We start from the raw sequence: 22,792 nt of genomic DNA on the forward strand, positions 1-22,792 counted from the left end.
TATCAGCTTTCACTAAAAAAATAGTATTTGAGTCTTGACAGGATGCACACATCTTTAAAAAGCATGAAAGTAGTTGTGTCTACACTGAGGCACCTGATAACCGAAACCAGTTGCCCGGACTTTGGAATAAATTTGTTTCATCTCTTTCATTTCAACTCCAGATTCCTGGTCCCTGTAACTCCAGAACTGAATTCTGTCACTCCAAAAAAAGTCAAGAATTGACTATTTGTTGCAAATCAAACAGCCATCCTTTCTTTAGTTTACCTTTCCTACTGTCATTGGGTCTGAGAATTTCATGATATTGAACAAAATCACTGGACTCATCTGCAGCTTTGAATGGGGCAAAAGTGGAAGGTAACTGAAGAACAGAATGTGGAATCCAGCTGACAAAGGGAGATGGAGGTCTTCCCTGACAAGGTAATTCACTTAAAGAACAGTTCTTCAGTGCAAACCTGAAAAGGTTAGCTAACAATTTAGTTGCAAAATCCATCTTTCCAGATACTCATACAAAGGAGATTGTGCACAATGTTGCCAAGGCAACACAGTGGAAACGGAAGTCTGGGGATCACATCATGCTGCTTGGAGATCACATTAATAAACTCTTTGATTACCTCAGAAGAAGTCCACTGAAATATATTCATCTGAGTACACTTATCCATGATTCATATTTTTTACACTGAATTCAATGACACATTTGTATCAGTCCTCATAAAAACTCTGTATAACCATTATTAAACCATTACATATAATTACCTAACAGCAGTCTGTCCTAATAAAAATATTATCAAAGTAGCATTTGCATGTTCTAGAGGTAGGACACAGAAAAAGAAAAATTTTAAAAGTGATAGAGTACATTATTAATTATATTACAGGACTTGGAGAATTCCTACCAGAAAATTTTATCACACTGTCTCAGAATATCCAATACAATATGCACTATAATACAATGTGCAATATAATCTTCCTTGTCAGCAGCCACAATGTATCAAGCATCATTTGATTTTTGTCCTAATGCCTGCTGCAGAAACCTACTCCTTACTGAATAAAGCAGCCTATTTGCATGAAAACACAAAATGTACACAACTGTTTCATAGTTATGCCTGCTAGTGAGCTGATACTCAGGAAATAGTAGATAACTCCAATCTGAACCCACTACACTTGCACACTCTGTAACTTTCATTTCCATAGTACTCAACTAAAGTTCTATGGAAACATGTCTCTTGACTGAGATTTTATGCAGGCCATATTTTATCACTGAATTTTCAGCTTCAGTTCTATTTCATCTGAATTTTCCTATACATCCTCAAAGGCAGAGTCTCAAAACGTTTTTATTTAAAAACATCAAGAGAAAAAAACCTCTTTATATCCTATACTTACTATGAATAAATGGAAATCTGACTTACCATTTTCTCAAAATGTCAAGAGTGGTATGGCAGAATTTCATTTTTTTTAACTAACATGAAAGCAGCTGAAGATGTTTAACACAAACTTTCCAAGCCTTTTGCTTCCACAGCTCAACCTCCTGGCTGTTTCCCTTTTTTTTTCCTAGAACTCAAAGCTAGCTCCAAAATCAAGATAAGCCATACTCACATTTCTTTGTCTATTGAGGCCCCCCTCCCTCAGAATGAGGGTAGTCACACAGCAGATACAACCCAAACACTGTTTAGGCTACTTCAAATAAATTTGGAAAGGCTCCTTGTAATTGAACTAACTGCAATACAAAAACAGAGCAACTATGTCATTGCCTTAAAATACAACTACAGAGAGAAAACAAGATCCAAAATGTGCATTCCACTTTCCATTAAAAAAAAAATCACAAAATATAGGTAAATAAGACCAAAAAATTATATCTCTCAAAAAAAAAAAATCTTTTTTTTGACAATGAACTTAAGGCTTACAGGATATCTTGGAGCAGAATAGCCTTCTTTCCCCATTTAGTGTCTGCAAGACTGGAATAACTGTACTTACTTCACAGGGGTGTCAAAAGCATTAATTGCTTGTGTTTGCACAACTTTGAAGATGAAAACTGCTATTGAAGTGCTAAGTGTCAATTTGTATAAATAAGCAAAAACTTAACATCTGCACCAACCCAAACAAAATTCTCCTCTCCCCAGGTACAGTTGAGCATAGGATCAGAAGATCAGAAAATAACATTCTTTCATCCATTGCCATATCTCAAAAGAAAACAGCAAGTTCTTCCCAGTCCTTACTGCCTGAAATCTTCCTTGCCACTCAGTGATCCTGTGACTTACATTTCACAGTTTGTAAGATGTGCTTACTATACTTTTAACACAAACATTAGCATTTAAAATGAGTGTTATTGCTGAAGGTGTACTGACACAAATCAGTTTTAAGCAACAGCTTTTCCAGGTGTAGCTGCTTTGAAGTTCCTTAATGAAAGATTACTTCTGTTTCAAAGTATTGTTTCAATTCACAGTGATTTCAAATACACTCCATAAATCTAAATTTCAAGAACAAATGAAAGAAATCCACATTTCCTTGTCCATACTAATTTATTTCTAGTTATATATATGGCAAAGGGGCCAAGTGCTTTAAAGACATCTTACTAAACCTGAAGAAGGAAGTGGTTAACACTCCTATTTTATAATACTTTTGTCAGCCTTTTGTTTCCCCCACACTCATTTCCATCTCCAAATGATGACAGTCACTTCTCATCTCTACAAAACTCATCCTTTCCTTACCTTTCTCAGTCATTAACAAAGGAATAGAAATTACCCCATTATGCAAGAAACACTATTTACCCAGATACTTCTCCTCCTCCTCCATCTTCTGCTTTAGCCTCAGCTCAAAGAGCCAACATAACTGCTGAAGATCTACAGTTTTCAAGCAAAATTAAGATGTCAGAATTTCTCAGAGTTTTGCAATGCTCTTGTTTTGGAAGAATGCAGATAAGTATCAGCTTTGGGAATAAGTACCAATTTGTCAGACTAGCAAAGGTCAAAAGCATTTTCATATGTAGAAGTAAGACAGAAACTTTCAATCTGAGGTATAACAAAATAGCAATTTCCAACTTCAGCTGCAATTAAATGGCAAAAAAAGACAATTCATTTTGTTATAAAAAATGCATTTTAAAAACTTATTAGTTCTACATAACACAGCTAATAGTTTCAACTTCCCCCTGACAGAAGTGATTAGGGTTTTTTATTGTGTTTTTAGCACGCCGCTTTTTATTTTGGAGATAGTTCAGAAAATTGTTATTTCTGAATCTGTGGGTCGTTATTCTGTCATCAGTCACTAACCTTGCCTATTTCTAATGAATTAAACAGCCAGTTATCTATTCTGTAAAATATTTCACATTCAGTACATAAACCTTTAACCTCATGTACTGAAATCCAATACTGTTGGCTGAAATGGCTTTTCCAGCACAGAAATCTATTTTCAACATTTTGACAAGTGACAGATAAGGATGAACGTGACAGAACTGCTTGTTTTTTCACAGTTAATGGCCTTTATTTTGTATTCTGCTAAAGCAGAGGTGAGTGAAGAGCAGAAGGGAAGACTGCTTTCACCAGCAGCAATGGCTGCTGTGCTGCAGGACCCGAGAGTCCCCTGGATGACAAGTTGACCATGAGCCTGCAGTGCCCTCATGGCCAGGAGGGACAGTGGCACCCTAGGGTGCATAGGGAAGAATGTGACCAGGAGGTTGAGCGAGGTGATCTTCTCCCTCAGCTCAGCCCTAGTGAGGCCACATCTGGAGTCTTGTGTTCAACTCTCCACAGCTCAAGAAAGACAAGGAAAGGGTACAAGTAGCAAGTCCTGCCAGGAAACCTGCTCCAGCATTGGCTCCTCTCTCCAAGGATCTACAGGTCCCTGCCAGGAACCTGATCCAGCATGGGCCTCCACGGGGTCAAAACTTCTCAGGCATCCACTTGCTATGGTGTGGGTCTCCTTCATGGGCTGCAGGCGGATTTCTGCCTCCTGTGGACTTCATGGCTTGCAGGGGCCAGCTGCTTCACCATCGTCTGCACCATGGGCTGCAGAGGAATCCCAGCTCCAGCATCTGAAGCACCTCCTGCCCCTCCTTCTCCACTGACCCTGGTGTCTGCAGAGTTGTTTCTCTCACATGTTCTCACACCACTCTTCTCTGGCTGCACTTACAGCTTCAAAATAACTTTTCCCCCCTCACTTTTGAATATGTTACCACCATTTCTAATTGGCCCAGGCATGACTAGCAGCACATCCATCTTTGGAGCTGTCAGGGATTGAGTCTGCCAGACACGAAGGAAACTTCTGGCAGCTTCTCACAGAAAGCACCCCTGTAGGCCTTCTTGGGAGGCATCCAGTAATTACGCACATTGAAGAATGTTAGCCAGACTTCTCAGTGATGCCCACTAACATAACAAGAGGCTACAGGCACAAACTAAAACCAGGATATTCCATCTGAGCCAAAAAAATATGGGTTTACTGTGAGGGAAGTCACACACTGGCACAGGCTAGCCAGAGTGGCCAGAGAATCCCCATCCATGGAGATACTCAAAACTAAACAGGATCCTGAGCAACACTCTCTGATCCTGCTTGAGAAGGAGGACTGAATTAAATGAGCTCAGGAGGTCCTCATTGACCAAATGACTCTGTGATTCTTGCTTTCTTATCCCTTGAAGTTCAGTTCTTTGATAGGAACCGAATTAGTACATTCTTTCCTTCAGACTCAAGGCCTTGCTTTCATTCAACAGCTCACATTTCCACACAAATCACTTGGGTCTTCACTCTAATCAAATTATTAAATGTTCTCAAACAATATATTTAAAATGGCCTTAGTTCACTAAGTCATGGTACAATTTAATTTAAGAGCATGCCCTGAATATACAAATCAAGAACTACACTGTAGTCTGAGCTGAGTCTTGGTCTTGGAAAAATGTCTAAAACAGAGTGTAAGTTCCATTATATCCATATGCCTAAAATCTCTCATTGATGTTTACATACTTGAGATACATCTGAAAGAACACTGTAACATGAAACTTCTGCACTAAACACATACAAAAGCTATGGCAATTTTGTATGTAATATATCTTTATATCTGCAAAGACAGACAAAAATACATACAAAGCTGCACAAAATTACATACAGTAACATTGATTATTGACAGTTCAGTGATTTATCAAAGACATTATTTGATCTTTTAGCCCTTTTCAGTTAATTTCTCATTCTGTATCATTCAAGCCTGCGTACAGACATTAGGATCATAGTGAACTGAATGAAACAGAGGTCTTTTGCCTTGTATTAATCATCTAATCAGCTGATTAAACACAGGTTAAATTAAAAATTACACTACTGTCTTCCAGAACTTTTTCAGAATTTACCTAAGATTGTCTTGGGTTTTTTTTTAATTAAAAAAATGCATTTTAAGCCTCCTCAACTGATCTAATTGCATAATATATAGATGAAATACCAGTTTCTCACTTTCTCTCTAATCTTCTATAGCTTTTATTTGATCTCTCATGGGAGAACCTCAGAAGGTTTTTCTTTATAGAGAAAGAGACCACACTTCTTAAATCAATGATCCACAGAAAACACAAGAGGTACTCTTGGAAGGTAGCAAAGAAGGGAGGGAGGAAGGCAGGCAGGAAGGAGCTTTTGTAATACATTGCCACTGTTTAATCAGCAATGTGTGTAAGAAGCAAAATGCAAACTTCATCTTCTAATAGTGAAATTTAAAGATACATGAATCCACAGTTATAAGGAAATACATTTGATCAAGTCTTAATCCAGGATTCAACTAGGATTTTTGCAAAGTTACCCACAGACTGGTTCTCTGATTCCTTCATTGCAGTGAAACAAATAGGAAACACTAAAATAATCACTAGAAGTTGGATGGCATCCATACAGAACAGTATTAAAGACCAAGGAGTCTATGCAGCAGATTGTTTCTTTTTAATTAAACAAATTATACATGCAAAAAACCGAAGTTTAAGCCTTAAATAGCAAACAGTCTGTCACATAACAATCACACACGCAAGCAACATAAAACACACCTGGAAAAATACTAATACAAACTTATTTTTTTAAACATGGGTAGCAGAAAATACCTTCTTTATATAGCTTTTACAAATGTCACATTTTTCTAAAAGTACCCTGAACTCACTTTTCAGACCACTTCCAAAAAACATTCTTCCTGCTTGAATTTTTTTTTTTACATTTATTTACATGTTCATGGCAAGAAAAAACTATTTTACCTTCAGACTCAAGAAACAAGTCTGAAAATACTCTCCTCAGTGTATTTTACAAAGAGTATTTTGAACCACTCACCAGTTTGCCACCAGTGGTCCAAGACAGGTACCTTGAAGACTCTTTTTGACCATTCTAACGTGTCCACATCACAGTGCTCGCCAGCTACAAACATCGTTCTGAACCTTTAAATAAAAATAAAGTCTGTATCTTGATCTGGATGTGGAAAGGAAAACAAAATAATGAATACAATAAATGTCTCCGGCCACTGTCCCAGAAAAGGGAAAAGACAAAGGAGAACTTTTACTTTTTGCTTTCTCTTTCCTACTAAGTAACAACTAGAATATTTGCAGCATTAATTTAAGCTACTTAATACTTCATCATGTAAAAGAAACTTTATTTGCTGAATGCACATACCTTGGGAGACCAGAGGCAAGCAACTGTCAGTTGAAGTAAATATAATTAAATGCTCTGTACACAAAAACTAGGTAGATATCTTCATTAGCATTGCAGTACAATCTCCCACAGCCATATGCATGGCATTGACATTTTGTTTTTCTTTAAGTCCTTCCTCAGTGCATTTTGAATGAAGACAACTGCTGAACACAGGACTTCACTCTTGTCCTTCGAAAGTGGACAGAAACTGCACTGATTTTGTAAAGCCAGTAGATTTGTAGCCACCAAAAGAGAGAATTCTTAGATCTGGTTGGTATAACACAAATTTCAGTTCAGAGGGATATAATTTAGAAACACTACATGTCTCATCTTTCCATGAAAATGAAATACAGAAAGCAAATTAGACAAACACCAAGGACACATAAGACTTAGGGAATATTTAAGATATCTTGTTATCCCTTGAGCCAAAAGCAAAATTCCTCTCTTTTAAATTGCCAGCTTTAATAATTAGATTCAATAATCTGCAGGCTAAAGATGAAGTTTATATTATGAGAAGGAGGAAAATTTGCTCTTTGGCAAACTTAAATCACAAAACCACCAGAAAGAGTATCAGAGCAAAGTGCCACAAATCTAAGCATAAGAACCATGGAATTATTTTCTCCTCTCAAACAGTATAGCAAAATAAGGGATGCCAATGGCTATGAAATGCCCCACTGAGCAATTTTTTTAAAAGTCCACTTAAAACTTCAAAGCATGTCAGTCCACCTGCTACTGCAATCATCTATCCCTGCCATGCAGTTAATTGAGAAGAAAGGTCCTACAGCCTCTCTGTTAAATAAATGTCCTCAGCTGTTCTGAAAACCTACATTCCTAACATGAAATTCAGTACAATCAAGCTTTTAGGCCCTATACAGGAATTCAACAGAATGGACTTCAAATTTCACCTGATATATAGGGGACAGATCAATGTTCCTAATGATCCTGAAGCAATAAATATTGTTCAACATAGCACATACATTTTGGTGTCACTCCAAACACAGAAGAAACAACATCTCCAAACTATTTACCAAAAGCTTAAATTTTCATATGGGTAATAATGTGAGCTTCACTTTTACAAATGAAAATATTTTGGAACAATTTTTTTTTTTTAATTCTGGAATGCACACATCAGTTGGGGGGGTGGGTATTCTGGCAAAGAAAAACTCTATCTGCATGATACTACACAAGCTTTTTTTCCTAAAAATACAGCAATGAAGGTTCATTTGCACCTCTAAACATTAACTGGAAATAAAGAATTCTTAATAATTTTTAATGCATGTGGAGATCACATACATACATATATATATATATATATATATATATATATATATACACAATATATATATTTATATATTTCTTTGTTTAATTATTTATTTAAACATGCAAAATTTAAAAAATATTTTCACATCTTCTGATTTTTCTCCATGGATGTGCTTGTTCATTTCCTTCCCTAAACAGATTTTACCTTGAATATGAGAATCCATGCATTGGATGTTTGCGTGACAGTCACAGAGAAAGACACAGAATACAACTGCAGCTCCACAAGGCTGTTCATGAGCACAATTCAGGACTCCACCAGGACAGGCCATGTGTGATCAACAGCAGCACAGAGTAGGGGGCAGCAGGCAGAAGTACATTACGTACTTCAATTGTAACAAGTGCTGGGTCTTAATCACATATCCTCCTAGCACCATATGTGAAATGTCAAATCTATGAGAAAATATTTCCTTCTAATAGTTTTGAATTTCCTACTTTAATTTCACTTCCTCTTGTTCCTGCATTACGAGACAGATAATGGAAGTTTCTTGTCTACTTTATATTCATTATTTCTGCACAGTTTTTATGCAGTCTCATATTTCTTTTTAAAGTCCATTATTATCTGGCATCAGATGAACACAAACTAGAATTTTTAAATGCTCTTGATATTAAATTGCAGAACATTCTCAACTGACCAAAAGTCAAGCAAGCAGAGTAGACTACGGGACACAAATGGCAAATTACTTGTACATTAATCCAAACTGCTGAATTGTTGCCACATTTCATGTAAAACCATCACTTGTCAATTGTTTGGAAATTAGAACAATCCCGCTCACAACAATTATGTCAATTGTAGGATGAAGTGTGATTCAAGTATAGGAAGAGTTAATGGCTTGGTATTATGGAGCTACCTTCTGAAGAGGAGAATGGATTCAAAGAGCTGAACAGAATATGCTTACGTAGACAAAGCTCATGGAATTTGGATGTTACTTGTTTTTCCAACAGGAAAGGCAGCAATGCTCAGCAGCACTAGATATTATCAAAAGCTATGTCTTTAGATCTCCATAAATAGGTGGTTGAACAGGGCTTTTGACCTACAGTACTAAAAACTAAACATCTGTTTTACTGTTAAGCACAAGCTGTGTTTTAGACATAGGTGGCATTTTGTGTCAAAAGTAAAGAAATTTCAAGATTTGGCTCCAACAGACACAAGAAATTTAAAGCACACCAGAACCTTTGGAAAACTCATATATATAATTTTGTGCAGAGGCCAGTGATGCCAAAAACATCAGTTCTTAACAGAAATTTATTTCACTTATATAATTTCAAAAGAACTCAAGTTTGTTTATAATGCAGTTTGCTGATGTAAATCAATGCTCCCTTATGTATGGAAGATGGCATTGCCTACCACCTCTATTGTTCATCAGTAACTATCTTTTTTAACTTTTTTTTTTTTAAGTGACATTGACCTTTACCATTTATTTAACAGAACTTTTCAGAAATAAAATGTACCATGGTGGAAACCTCTTTCAGGACTGCATTCCTGGATGCAGTCCCTAAAGTAAGGATTCATTTTAGTGCATGTAGCAGAAAGACGTTTCAAAGATTCTTCACCATGTAACAAAGAAGAAAGCATCATAGATCAAGTAAATGAACTAAAAGTAAGACTGCTTTCAAACTGAATCAGACATAATTCACTTGACCTTGAATAGAAAAGTCTATCCAAGTAACACCCAAACCCAAATATTTCCCTAGAATGGAAATTTTAATCACTTGATAGAATTTCTTAACAACTGTACCTACTAGATATTAAATGATGCATTAGAGGGTTTAGTAAAGAGACCTCACATCCCAGTGAACTACATGGACCAAAAGAGAGACAACTAAAGCTGCAGACAAGTGGAGAAGCTCATTTGATATGACTGAATAGGAATGATGAAATACCTCTTTACATATGTGGCAACAGATACTGCAAGGAGACTCTTATCTAGAATTCTCATCTGGCCAGAGAATGCAACAACTTACAAAGCAGGTAAGCAGATTTCCCATTAAATGAATACTCTAAAGACCAAGTAATTGTCTAAGAAATGCCAAGGAACAGCAATTAAATTTTCTAGAATCTGAATCACTTTCTTGTCAATTAACGTCATAGGACAACAGTGCATTAGTGTCTCAAATGAGTTCTTTCTTATTTCAGGGAGGAGTAAGGGCTGATGATAGCAGTCAAAACAGATGGAAGAAAGTAATGATAAGCTTGTAATGAATACCTCAGGAAAAAATCCAGCTCACTAATAATAAACTTTCCTGAGCAATTAAGAATGTGGAGGTCTAACGAAGCTTCCCTTCTCTTTGAACAAGTGTGGTAATAGATGTTCTTGTGACTGAACACTGCCTATACAGTCTGACACAGTCCCTGTTTGATGCTGAGCAAATCATTCAACTTCAAGATTAGATGTGGTCCACACCCACATATTTTTCATTTTTAGAATGTTTACCGTAAGATACAGAAACTTTGTCTGTAGAAGTATTGAACACTCACAAATCCAAGTTACTATGAGAAACACTTTATAAATATAATGCTAATAACGTGGCTAAATATATGCCACATTTTAAGCATATAATACTACAATCTTTGAAACAGTCTCTCAGACTAGATATTGAAAACTAACAGAAGACTTTGACCTTAATCTCTTTGGCTCAGCTTCCCATCTGCAAAATACAGATAATACCACTCTCTCACCTCACAGGGGATTTATGAGGATGAACTCAGCCAAGACTTTGAAGCATGCTGATAGTATAGTGATAAGCACCTTAAAAGCAGTACAAGACATAAAATAGCCCTTTGGATAGATAATCATAAACAATAATGAAGTTTTGGGGCAACAACCAAAACATTGACTAGCTTCTGATTAAACAAACACTAAAGATCCTGTGCATCCTTAACAAAATGAGAGGTCATGCAGAAAAAGCAGTATGAGATGACATAATCCAAGACTGTATTAAGAGTATAAGCACAGGGGAATAAAGTAAAAGATGGAAGAGGAATCTTAACTCAGTAAAAGCTCTTAACATTAGAGTCATAGACTCTTTAACAGCTTTCATCTCCTCAAAACTATCAGTAGAAATTTGCAAGCAAATATGTGTACATCTAAATTTTCAAGAATAGATTAAAATAGCACTCTACAGAGGTGGGCAAAACTCCAGATTCTCTGTAACTCTTAGCTCATGCAGCCTGCTTCTGGAAAAAACTGCTTCCAGTGTATCCTTACTTCACCTTTTCAGTGAGTACTGCTTTCCCAAGGCTGCCTCAGGGTCCTGCTGACGGATTGCTCTAATTGCACTTGGTGAAGTAAAGAAGGCAGCTACTTCATGCTCTGCTAGGACACGGAAATAGGCACCAGCATCTGGCGTTCCCACAGGCTTCCCCTGTGGAGAGAATAATTTAAAATGTCACAGGATAAAAATACCTCATAATTCCTTGACAGTTCAAGCCTTGAGCATGTAACAGTAGTGGTAGCACAACAACAGAAGTAATTTCAAGTAAGACTTCAAAGGAAGCTTTGTTAAAAATAATAATACTGTGAATGTATTCACTGGTAGAAATAAATTCATGAGCTTTGGGAACCATGCCTTACATGAACACAGTACATACTAGTTACTAAGAAAATTAGAACAAATGAACATGCAAATGAAAAGACAGAGACAAAGATATGTTATTGCACTGGCAGCAGAGAGAGTCATGTCTATATCTACCCTGAGATGCAGTTTAGAAAACCCCCACACTCCCTCTGAACAAGGAGTCTCTGGACACACTGGCAGTGCAGCTATATTCCCATGCACATGTTTTCTTACCTAGGAATTTTTCTAAAATCTGGAAAGATTGCCGCTTAGCTGCTTACAACTGACTTTTTGGAACCATGCTATCCCACATGTAGCCTGGAAAGAGCCTGAAGGGCCACTATTCTGTTTTAGCGTCCTACCAGACTGTGGTCTGGTTTTGGGGCTCGGGTTTTCTTGAGCTTAGTCAAGGGGCACAGTCAAGAGAATTGTAAACAGAAGTAAGCGTTTATGACAAATTGTTCAATGGAAAGTAATCCTAATAAAAAATAATCAAGAATACCTTTCTGTGGTGTTGAAAATATGATAAGCAGGCAGCACAGAATCATACAGTCACAATCTCACTGTAAGTGTAATTACCACAGTGCATGAACTGCTCCATACATATTCTGAAATTGGAAGGTGATGCTAATGTAGAATGAGTTTTAGCTCCACAGGTATCACTGTAACCTTTTCACTGGAAAGGCCACGCTTAGAGGATGAACTTTGGCAGAGCACGCAAGTCGAGAGACACACACTTCTCCTCTGCATCCAGCTGGGCCTGAACACTGGCAAGAGCACTGGTGAACCATTAATCAGATTCAAAGAACACAGGACAGCCAAGGCTGGATATGTACCAGTGGTTTTTCAGCTTTATGGTGAGCTACTGCTCCTGGTGAGAGGTGTTCTCAAAAAAGAGGAGCACCACAAAAGATTTTAAAAATAAGACAAAACAGAATGCACAATTGAAAAGCCATTTTTAAAAAGGATTAAGCAGGCAGTAAGAAACAAATGGAGAGAAAATAAATTTCCAGCCCAACAGAAGAGTAGTATAATGAACACAAAAAGCCCAATTTCTGCAATTAGCCTATCATTAATTACAAAAAAGAAATGCAAAATGATGCTTGCTTAAAAAGTGAGTTATGTCCTTTTTCCTGTCAGAAACCACACAGTACCTGTCAGATAATACACAGTAATAGAAAAATCTTTTACCAGACTGTCTTGAAACATCTCCCTAGCAGACCACTTCATCACAACTTTCATGTGTTCATCAGTGGTGGTTCATGAACCTAACTCACTTTTTGTTCAAGCTGACACTCTCTACCTGTAATTTTCACTATATGTGCAAATCTGTAGGCACCTGCTTAAGAGTTCAAGCCCATATCACTAGAGCTAAACAAACAGCCTCAGACTCTGAAAAACACCAAATTGCCATAAGCTTCTCATTAAGTAATTATGTTTTGAATTAGTATCAATCATCTTGGACACCAAAACACCTAGCTGTGGAGCAAGGTGAACTTGGCTAGTCAGCCAGTAATAAATTAGGCTGTTACTTTTAACCAAATGTAAATATCCAGAGCCCATAAGGGCGATGTGGTCCTGAGCACACCCACTCCCTCCTAGATCCTGCTTCACACCTGATCTCTGCCTGAGCTATGTCACAGACATGCCTGTGCCTCAAACTTCCAGCAAGCCTCAGCCTGACAGCGTCTTCTACACAAACTGTTAAATCTTCAGGAGTGCTTGGGTAAACATGCAGGACTCTGACGGGTGGATATTTATGTCACAGGTAAGCTAAAGCAGTTTAGGCTTGGAGTTACCAGATACAGAAGAAAACCAAATAAAACACAAACAGTAGAAAGAGGAGAAAATTCATCTTACAGCTCATGAGGAATACAACACAGAGAATAAGATATTCATTTAGGGAGAAAAAAAATCTGGCACAGGTATAAAATATTCTTACAGATTCTGCAGAAAAACTTCCCAATGGGAAGAACCAGACTGAAATGGTTAATGGCTCAAACATTTTTAAGATCACTGAAGGACTTTGCCCACTGTAGCAAAGTGTGCAAAGAAGCTCATCTGCAACCAAAGTCCATCCCTCCAAATATGCCTCCTCGTGGGAATTCTGACTGTGAGTTAAGCCACCTAAAGGAACTTGAGACAAGATAAAGGTGGTACTACCGTCGAACTACCTCAGGTCTAAGGAGAAATAAACAGGGCTGGGAAAGAAGAATGCATTCAAGAGGGAGGGGGTGAGTTTTTGGGAGTGTGATGGCAAAACCTCTGGTCCACACAGGACAGAGGTGTCTCACCCACCACCAGGGGACAACCATGTGAGAGACAACTTTTATGTCTTAGAAGGGGTCATAAACCATCAGAGATCCCCAAAGGTCCCCAGACTCTTTCCTCAGGCCTTATACCATAGTTACTGCAACGGATTCCGATTCTGCAGCATAAGACAGTGTAAAACTCCCTCACAGGGGAGGTGCTTGGGCATTCCCATGTACATGTACATACAATGTGTCACAGACATCTTTTCATGAAAATCCTTTCCTTAGGATTTTTTCCTCCTGAGAAGATGAGAGGCCTCAGAAACAAAATGTAAACAATGGTTATCTGCTGCTGTGGAATGCAATAGGTGGATCTGGGATTGGCCCATCTTGGATGTTTATAATTAATGGCCAATCACAGCCCAGCTGGCTCAGACAGAGAGTCTGGGACAGCTGCCTTTGTTATCATTCTTTCCTTTCTATTCCAAGCCTAGCTTTCTGATGAGAACCTTTTCTTCTATTCTTTTAGTACAGTTTTAATGTAATATATATCATAAAATAATAAATCAAGCCTTCTGAAAAATGGAGTCAGATTCTAGTCTCTTCCCTCAACATAAGACCCCTGTGAACACTGTCACATCCAATGTATATTACAATGTCTATATTATGTACAAAGTATACAATGTGTATATATACATTGTATAATAATACCCATTGAATTCCATGTTTCATGGGACACCCACCACAGAGAAGACCAAAAGAGGATGAACAGGATGCCCTGGATCCACAGGGGTGGTAACTAACTTACCCCTAATTTACCTCCCTTTCTTTCCCCTCTCCTCTTTTTTATATTTCTTTCTATCTCTCCACCTCACATTTACTGATAAATAAAACCCATGCTATTGACTATGGCATATGGTCTTGTTTGCCCCTTAATTAATCTCCCTAATAATCAGATTGTAACACATATCTGAGACAGTGAAAATTAATTTCAGAGCTCAAAATCTACACATAAAATTGCCAGAGAGAGTAGTCATTTGTTATACGAAAATTTGAAGAAGTACTACCATGTTCCATGAAGGCTTATTACCACATGCAATTTTTATTTTTAAAAGTTAGCAATATAAACAGTAAACCACTGGGTAATTGAATTCAGAATATGTTGACAGACTGCTGAGTCAACTGGGGACTGAGCAAATGAGATACTTCCACTCGATTGCTGCAGGGATCAGTTCAAGACCAGTATTTGCATCAATACTGGAGATGAAAATTGATTTTTAAAAGTTACTGGCAATAATATCTATGGTTGACAGGAAATGAGAGCACAGTAAACAAGAAAAAGGCAGTCAGAAAGAAAGTGATCTTTCTCATGTAATTTAAAAGAGAAAAGTAAGAACAGATACTTCTTGTATGAACTAGGAAGATTCCCACAGAAAAGATCTACCAAGAGACTGAAACAGACAGGAAAATCTTTCTGGAAGCACTTAGATTTAGCATGCAATTTATGAGATGTCAAACAGCTAAGCAGACATCCTGAGACAATGTGCTGATGATTTATGATTTCATACATGATTATCAAAAAAGATTCACAGTCACCAAGAATTACCAAGGGAATAGGGAAGTTCTTGTATGGAGAAAGTGAGAAGCCACCAGCGTAGATTACTTGAGGGAAGAGACACAGAAGAAGAGCTATAATAAAATATCCAACAATTCAGGAGTAAGAGTGCATCAATTCCCTTTACGCCTGACCCCTAAGAACAATGGGTTCTTCAATTACCACTAAATCCAAAATTATGAGGAAATTTTCTCTGTATAGAAAATGTACTGCATGCCACTAAAACCTGCCGATGCCAAAGCACACACAAAATCCTGACATATCAGAACTCAAAAGAATATGCTCACAGAGGCATTCAGCCTTCTGATAGTGACCCTGCTGCCAAAGCTCCACTGAAGACTTGAGACATGTCCTACTGAATTTGCTCCACAATCAGTATGTATGATGGCAGAGTGATCCCTGCCAGACCTCAGAGACAGTGTTTGCTTTGTAAGCTGATGATACTGCCTTACAAAAACAGCAGGAAAAGCTGGATATCTACAAGAACTGTGCCAAAGAAGAGTAGTTTCAAACCTGTTGCTCTTATGTACCCTGCAAATCTGCTGCAACTACAGGACTCCAGAGAGCCTTGTGAGAGACTCCAGGCACACAAGATGCTACAGCTCCTCCTCTGACCTAGCCCACTCAAATGAAGTCCTTAATGCCTGGTTCTTGACAAGTGTGGGTATCCTCTTCCTTACCCTAGTTCAAAGTCCCAAACACTGGAACTACAATGCTGCCTTTTCTGTGATATCACAGGACCACAAATAGTAACTAGACTTTCTCTTAATACTGCCCTGTTGCTTACAGCTTGAAACCCTATTAGCAAGAGCAACCCAGAGTGGGCTGTGAGACTTCAGGTGACTTATTTGTTGTTGCTGTTTTGGAGAAAAAAAAACACAGGATAGATTATTTAAACCAAACAAACCAAAACAAAAAATACACTTGCTTTTGAATGCAAAAGAATTCATCACCATTTTTGCATTCTTGAAAACAGTGCAACAGCAAGTGAAAACTAAAAGCATAATTTCCATAGTAATTTTTTAAATGACAAGTTGTCACCTAAGTAATTTAAAAATAAACAAAACACTTGAAATAGTGAGGGTATGAAGTCAGCACACTTTACATTCAATAGTAGTTGTCCACATGCAAAAGGAATGTGATGTTCTTCCCCCATGGCTAAACAATGATACTCCCTAACCCAAAATATTTAATTAGGCAACCGTTTAGGAGACTTGACTAAAAATTTCTGAATATTTACTATTAACACATTCTTCTGAGAAGAGGAAAAATTATGCACTATTCTCTTTATAAATATTACTTTTATTCCTGTATGTACAGACACTTTCCTCTTCTTCCCTTTATTAACCCTCAAAAAGATGACATTTATGTCATGAACACTGTCTGAAGCCTTGATTAGTGGCATCTTGGAGAAGAAAAGTGGGAAATGTACTATTTCTTTTTAATAAGATCTCACCAAGAGCAAATAATGACAAAGCAGATATGTACGTCAACTTGATCCTAACTCTAATTTTTCTTTATGTTCACTGTTAAAAAAATAAGATTTATACTCCTTTTTTTAACAACAGTTTAAATCCAGAGGTACCTTTACAATTATAATAATCACGTTGATCCCCATGCATTCACATGGAGATAAAACTTCTCTGTAAGATGACAATGCAACAGAAAATGCTGAAGGACTCCTTATTTCACTTCCTTCTTGGCTTACTCTACACCTGCAAAGCCTCTTCATTGCAGTGATTCTCTTCTGACAATTCATGCAACAATTTTAATGTGACCTAGCACATCATCAGTATTCAAAAACAGTCACTATAAAACTACCAAAGTCTTTTTATTATCTGCAAGCACCTGCCAATTTTCTTACACTGCTTTCCTCTTCTGCTTAACTACTGTGGTAGTGCTGAGCTAATCCCCTTAGAATTAACATCTATTAGGCATTTAAACATTAATTAGACTATAGTAATTAATATGCAAGCTAATACAATATTTAGGTCTATGATGTGCATTTCTGCTACTGGGTGAAGTTTTTGCTCTTTATTACTCAGAACAATCAGCAATAAATTCTGTAAAAATAACAATGTAAGGCAGCATGATTACTTTTTTGAGCAGCAAAGTAAGGATGCCCCAGGCCACTCTAACTGGACTAGTCTCCTCTCCCCCTGCCACTAGTTTTCATCCCCTGAAGGGAAGGACTAAGTCCCAAATGTCATCTGTGTCTTGGGTTCAGTTTCCTTGAGTGGTAAAGAGGAAAGAAGAGACAACTCTCATTAGAAGTTCTGGTTCCAAGCATACAGTTCTCAGTTGCATCCAGCTAAGCTCCACTAAGTATTTTTCATCACAAGAAATGCAAAACACAACGCCCTCTCCTAATTTCAAAATAAAAGTAGTTTAATCAGTAACACAGGTACACTTCACCATCTGTCATTTCTAGTTATGTTGTTTCAGGGTTCCTTATGCCTCTAACCATCACCCTTCAAACAAATGTAGACAAGCTTCAAGGACAGTGAAGTAAGTTTTCTTTAAAAATTACTGTAATAGGTGGGAGAGTATACACACTGAAGATACACACACAATTTAAATATCTGTGGCATGAAGAATAGACAGGCATAAACAGAATCATCTGGATCATCAGTTGAAGGAGATGCTGCCATTTCCAAGGAAGGTTTTTCAGACTGAATCATACCTCATACAAAACTGTAGTATTACCATGAAGAAGAGGTCCATAGCAAATGTAGGAATGACCAACAACCCAGCCCAAATCAGAAGCTGCCCACCATACCTAAAATGAAATATAAATAAAATTATAGTTAGGAGTAATAAAAGGCATTAAAAAAAATTTACATGACATTTAAATAGAATTACCTCACCAGGTTTGAGGCCATATACAGCGGACATGGTCCAGTTTAGCATAACTGCATAGCCACCAGTTGGCCTCACAACACCCTAAATGAGAAAATTTGAGTATTTAAGATCAAGATTTGAAGGATACAATTATATTGCTGTGTTCAATTAAATGCTAAGGATTTAGCAGCAATGGAATTAAAGTTGTCCAACTTCAATACTTCTTACTCAAGAAAAGAAAAGCACCTCCACTTAAGTAATTTTTGAAAACAAAAACCAAACATACAATAAAGCAAACATTCAGAAATAACTAACAAAGCTAAAATTCTCTCATAAAAGTTGGATATACAAATATTCAGTCAATATATACTGACAAAAAATAAGAGTTTAAGTGTTTACCTCACTTAAACGGTACCATCCCAATGCTAAGCATATTTTAAACTCATTGCCTACTTTATCTATATCATCTTCACACCTGCAAAGTAGATGATCCCTGAAAAAAATGGGGTGAATTACTCCCTCAAATGTCCCTTTTTGCCCTGACTCTTTATAAAGATATCAGAGTATATTCTTGAAAGTTTCCTATCCAGCACACATGAATGCTAAATGAATACCACCCCAGTCTTGAGCTAAAAGAGGGATCTGAAAATTAGAATGAGAGGTCATCAACACCATTGTGCACCTTGCTAAACCAAAAACCAGCTCTGGAACATCATTAACAGGAAACTTTTAGACATATTTTGCTATATTAGTATGGTCAATATATATTCTAGCACATTATTCCTAGAAGAAAGAATTACATAAACTACGTCCTGGTGTCCTGAACTAAAACTCAGATGAAACCCACTGGACCAAACAAATATGCAGTGTGCCGACATTACAATGTAGCTGTCTGTGCTAGGCATGGTATATTCTCTTGATGTACTGAATAGAATGAATTAGGCACTTTCAAGCCTCATCCAAGAAATGAGGGACTGCAGAGATACATTAAATCATAATAGAGATTGCTAAGGCAGAGAATGGTTTACAAACACTTCACCAATTTCAGACAGGAGATTACCTTTGTTCAACTCAGCTTCTAACTTAGCCTCTGTTCTGAGATCAACAAAAGTTTTTAGGATGGTCATAACCAATCCTAAAAAAATTAATGTAGTTTTACCTGCATGACCATTTAAATTAAGTTACTTAAATTAATAAAAAAGCAATTTTATTCACTGAGAGTTACTTTTTGTAGCTTATTGCTAGCTGAAAATCTCTCTCTTGTAAGGGTGATTGATTCAAGGTATCTTTATTTTTCTCTGCAGAGACAACACAGTGAAGTAAACTTCTGAGACCTATTACCTCTGAGATACTCTATTGATATCCAGTCAAGGAAAATATCTGTTGCAACAAAGGATCATATCTTGGTTTTTTTGACAATACAACTATGATTTAGGATTTATATGTTGCTTTCAAAGGCTCGCATTGAAGGTAAAAGCAGAAGAGATTTTTCTCAGCAAAGCTGATGTTTTGCAGTATAATTGTTCTCTCCGGGATGTGTGATACTGTCTGAATCAGTGGTGACAAGACTATTGACAGAAAATTATATTCAGCTTGTCTTCCACATTGTAAAACAGCATTTTAAGTAACAGGTAAGCACTCAGAGAACTTTTAACTTTAAAAATATATTGTTAAAACTAATTTACATTCAAAACAAACACTTTCAAAGAATACCCTTTGTTAATTTTCACTTAATCTAAACTTCCATTTTCAGGGTATTATGTACTCAGAGCTGTGCAGCAACAGAAGCCTTCAGAACACTCTTTATTTCATTTAATCTGTAGAGTCATTCAGTACATCTTATCTACAAGAAAATTAGCTAATATGTAAATAATGAACAAGATTAGTCAGCAATAAATGCAATCACACAAGTGATATATTAACTGGTCTTGTCATTAAGTAACTATACTATGCTTATCTAAGAAAGTTAAAACATAGAAGGCAGTACTGAATAAGACATTCTGCTATCATCAGAAGTTTATTTTGTACAAACAATTGAAGAAAATGCATCTTATCTTTATATTACTACTATTTAAATTTAAAAACATTATTTATTCCTAGACACTGCCTTTAAAATAGTGAAATGTGAATAAATGAGATTAAACCATTTGTAGAATGCATGCCATTTAGAACACTGTGCTCTGGCAAACATTTTCAACCTTTTCAATTAAATATTTTTTCACAGGGAACTGCAAATAGTTGGTCACAGACACTTAGACTACTGATAGTCCTTTACCTTGGGCAAACCTGTTGTTCCAGATGTATACAGAATATAAAGTGGATGATCTGAGGGAACAGAGACACACTTTGAACACTGGGCTTTTGCAAGCTCTTCTTCCCAGTCAAGATCACGACCTTTGGTAAGAGGAACATGGCCCTGCCCATTGAAAAATAAGAAAACTGTTAAAAGAAAACCACATGGTCTAAATGTAATTCATTAAAAAAACATGTACTATTCAAATTTTTTATACAGCAGTATTCAATTTTCTGTAATCTCTCTACTGCATTAGTTCTATTTTGTAAATCTTATTAATATAATGCTCACCCTTAAAATTAAAAAACAAACTACAATAGATACAGTAAAATATTTCTTGGAAAAAAGTAAAGGCACATGCACTACACAAATAAGTGACGGTTAATATAAAGACAGTACAACTGTACACCCACCAAATTAGGTCGCTGGTAAACGAGAACTTTATCAGGTTTGCTCTGTACCCTTGCCAGTGCTGCTTCTAGGAGAGATATGTATTCCACTTTCCTTTTCGGTTCTACACCAAAACTTGCTGTTACAATAAGTTTGGGCTGAAAAAAGAAAAGCTAATATGTGCATTTGCAGTACTTTAGATATGTAACCTAATAACATTTTTTATTAAATTCAACATATACAATTTATTTTTACATAATTAGACACAGGGATTAGATCCGTTTTCTAGAATAAATCAAGCTTGTGAGATCTCACTGTCCACGTATCTGCTTTTTGTTTGGAAGAACATTAATACCTTCTGACACTTCACTATTTTCAAACACATTTGAGTAAGAAATCAACAGTATTAACTACTTATTAGTTACATAAATATTAATGAACACAGAGAGAAACTGTTGTTCATCTCCTCCACTAAGGAAGAGTGGTGCAGTGATGCCAACAGTTAACTGTACTGTTTTGCCTTCTACCTAATGCTTCCAATTTCACATTTCAATACTAGCTGAAGAACTTTGCTGGCTTTTTCATAGCCTGCAATGAAAGTCACAGGACAGAAAAGAGAAGAAGAGGGAAAACAAGGCAAACAAGAGATGGCAGGAAACTAGAAATACAGGAAGAGAATAAGCAAAAGTCATAAGGCACATGAAGGAAGTAAGGCTAGAGTTTTTCAAGAGACGGTTAAAGGACTGAGGGTTCAAAATTACTAAAAGACAGATTTGTATAGATCTGGGGCTTTTTAGACTAATATCTGCTTACAAATGTAGAATCCACATCTTTTTCAATAAATTAACCACAGCTTTTATGTAAAACTGCCTAAGTGAAGAAATCTGCATAGAAGCTATTTCAGCTTCGGTCCAAAGCTTGGTATTTTTATTTTTTGTTTTTTTAGGAGAGAAAAGTTAGCAGCAAAGAAACTATGTGTTAGAACATATTTTACTTTGAAAAGAATGAGTCTTCAATCTCCGTTGTTTTGAAGTTTTAGAAATGTATTTATCATATGGCACTCAGTTTGATCAAGCTAGTTTACTAATTGTGTGCATTAGCATAAATCCCATTAAGTAGGCATAAACCATAGTGTCTCAGTTAAGGCAAAATTAAATTCAGCAGAGAAAGCACAGATTAAATAGTTTTCTTGTGCAATAATAAAATGTTTCCTGTCCAAATCTGTCATTCAGGAAAGATCCCTAATTGGCAGGTATTCAAAATAAAGATTCTGGATGAGCTTTAAAATTTCAGCATTCATTGATTTTCCTTTTTGGAATGCACTGATTTAACAGAAGATGATACAATACAATGCAGTTAAGCTGCAAATTCATTGGGAGGCCACCCTTAAGTCAGACTGTAATAAATAAAAGATTACAATCCTATTCAAGTGTTTAGATGAAAGACTTTTGTTATCACTAGCTTTATAGTAATTTGTAGATGATCCCACCTGTGCTCATCAACTGCCTTGTACGTAGTAAGGACATCTAAAACTAAGCTATACTAAATTAGCAAAGGTGATGTCCTACCAAAGTGAATAAGCATCATGGATCACTCCAGGCAAATCAAAGGACCACTACTGGTTTTAACTGCTCTTTTCTTCTCTCTGCCTAATGACATTATTTCTCCTGCACCTCTGCTTCCATATTGCTTTCATACATCCATTTCCCACCTCTTCTGTGGCTCCATGTAGTGATATACATTAAGATTAGATAGACATATAAGTTTGAAGAAAAAACAGCAAGAGTTCAAGGGTCTGCTGGAGAAGAAATTGCAAAGATAGTGAGCTGTAGGAAAAAAACCCAGCAATGTTATGAAGTAGAAATGAGATAAAGCAAGGCCCAATAGTAAAATATGTTGGTACAA

The 22,792-nt window shown here is 36.7% G+C and overlaps 1 protein-coding gene across 1 annotated transcript in view; it reads right to left on the reverse strand.

Annotated features, from left to right (window-relative positions):
* The window catches only part of ACSS3 (acyl-CoA synthetase short chain family member 3), a 58,224-nt gene that overhangs the window by 27,160 nt on the left and 8,272 nt on the right, over positions 1 to 22,792 (reverse strand). The window contains exons 3-8 of the mRNA XM_058805528.1: positions 20,911 to 21,045; positions 20,480 to 20,620; positions 18,226 to 18,306; positions 18,047 to 18,142; positions 11,153 to 11,304; positions 6,268 to 6,371 (exon numbers count right to left, since the gene is read on the reverse strand). Of these exons, the coding sequence (XP_058661511.1) occupies positions 6,268 to 6,371; positions 11,153 to 11,304; positions 18,047 to 18,142; positions 18,226 to 18,306; positions 20,480 to 20,620; positions 20,911 to 21,045 (709 nt within the window). The remainder of the gene's footprint in view (positions 1 to 6,267; positions 6,372 to 11,152; positions 11,305 to 18,046; positions 18,143 to 18,225; positions 18,307 to 20,479; positions 20,621 to 20,910; positions 21,046 to 22,792) is intronic.

Source organism: Ammospiza caudacuta, chromosome 5 (genome assembly GCF_027887145.1).
Source record: "Ammospiza caudacuta isolate bAmmCau1 chromosome 5, bAmmCau1.pri, whole genome shotgun sequence".
In the NCBI taxonomy this organism is placed as follows: Eukaryota; Metazoa; Chordata; class Aves; order Passeriformes; family Passerellidae; genus Ammospiza; species Ammospiza caudacuta.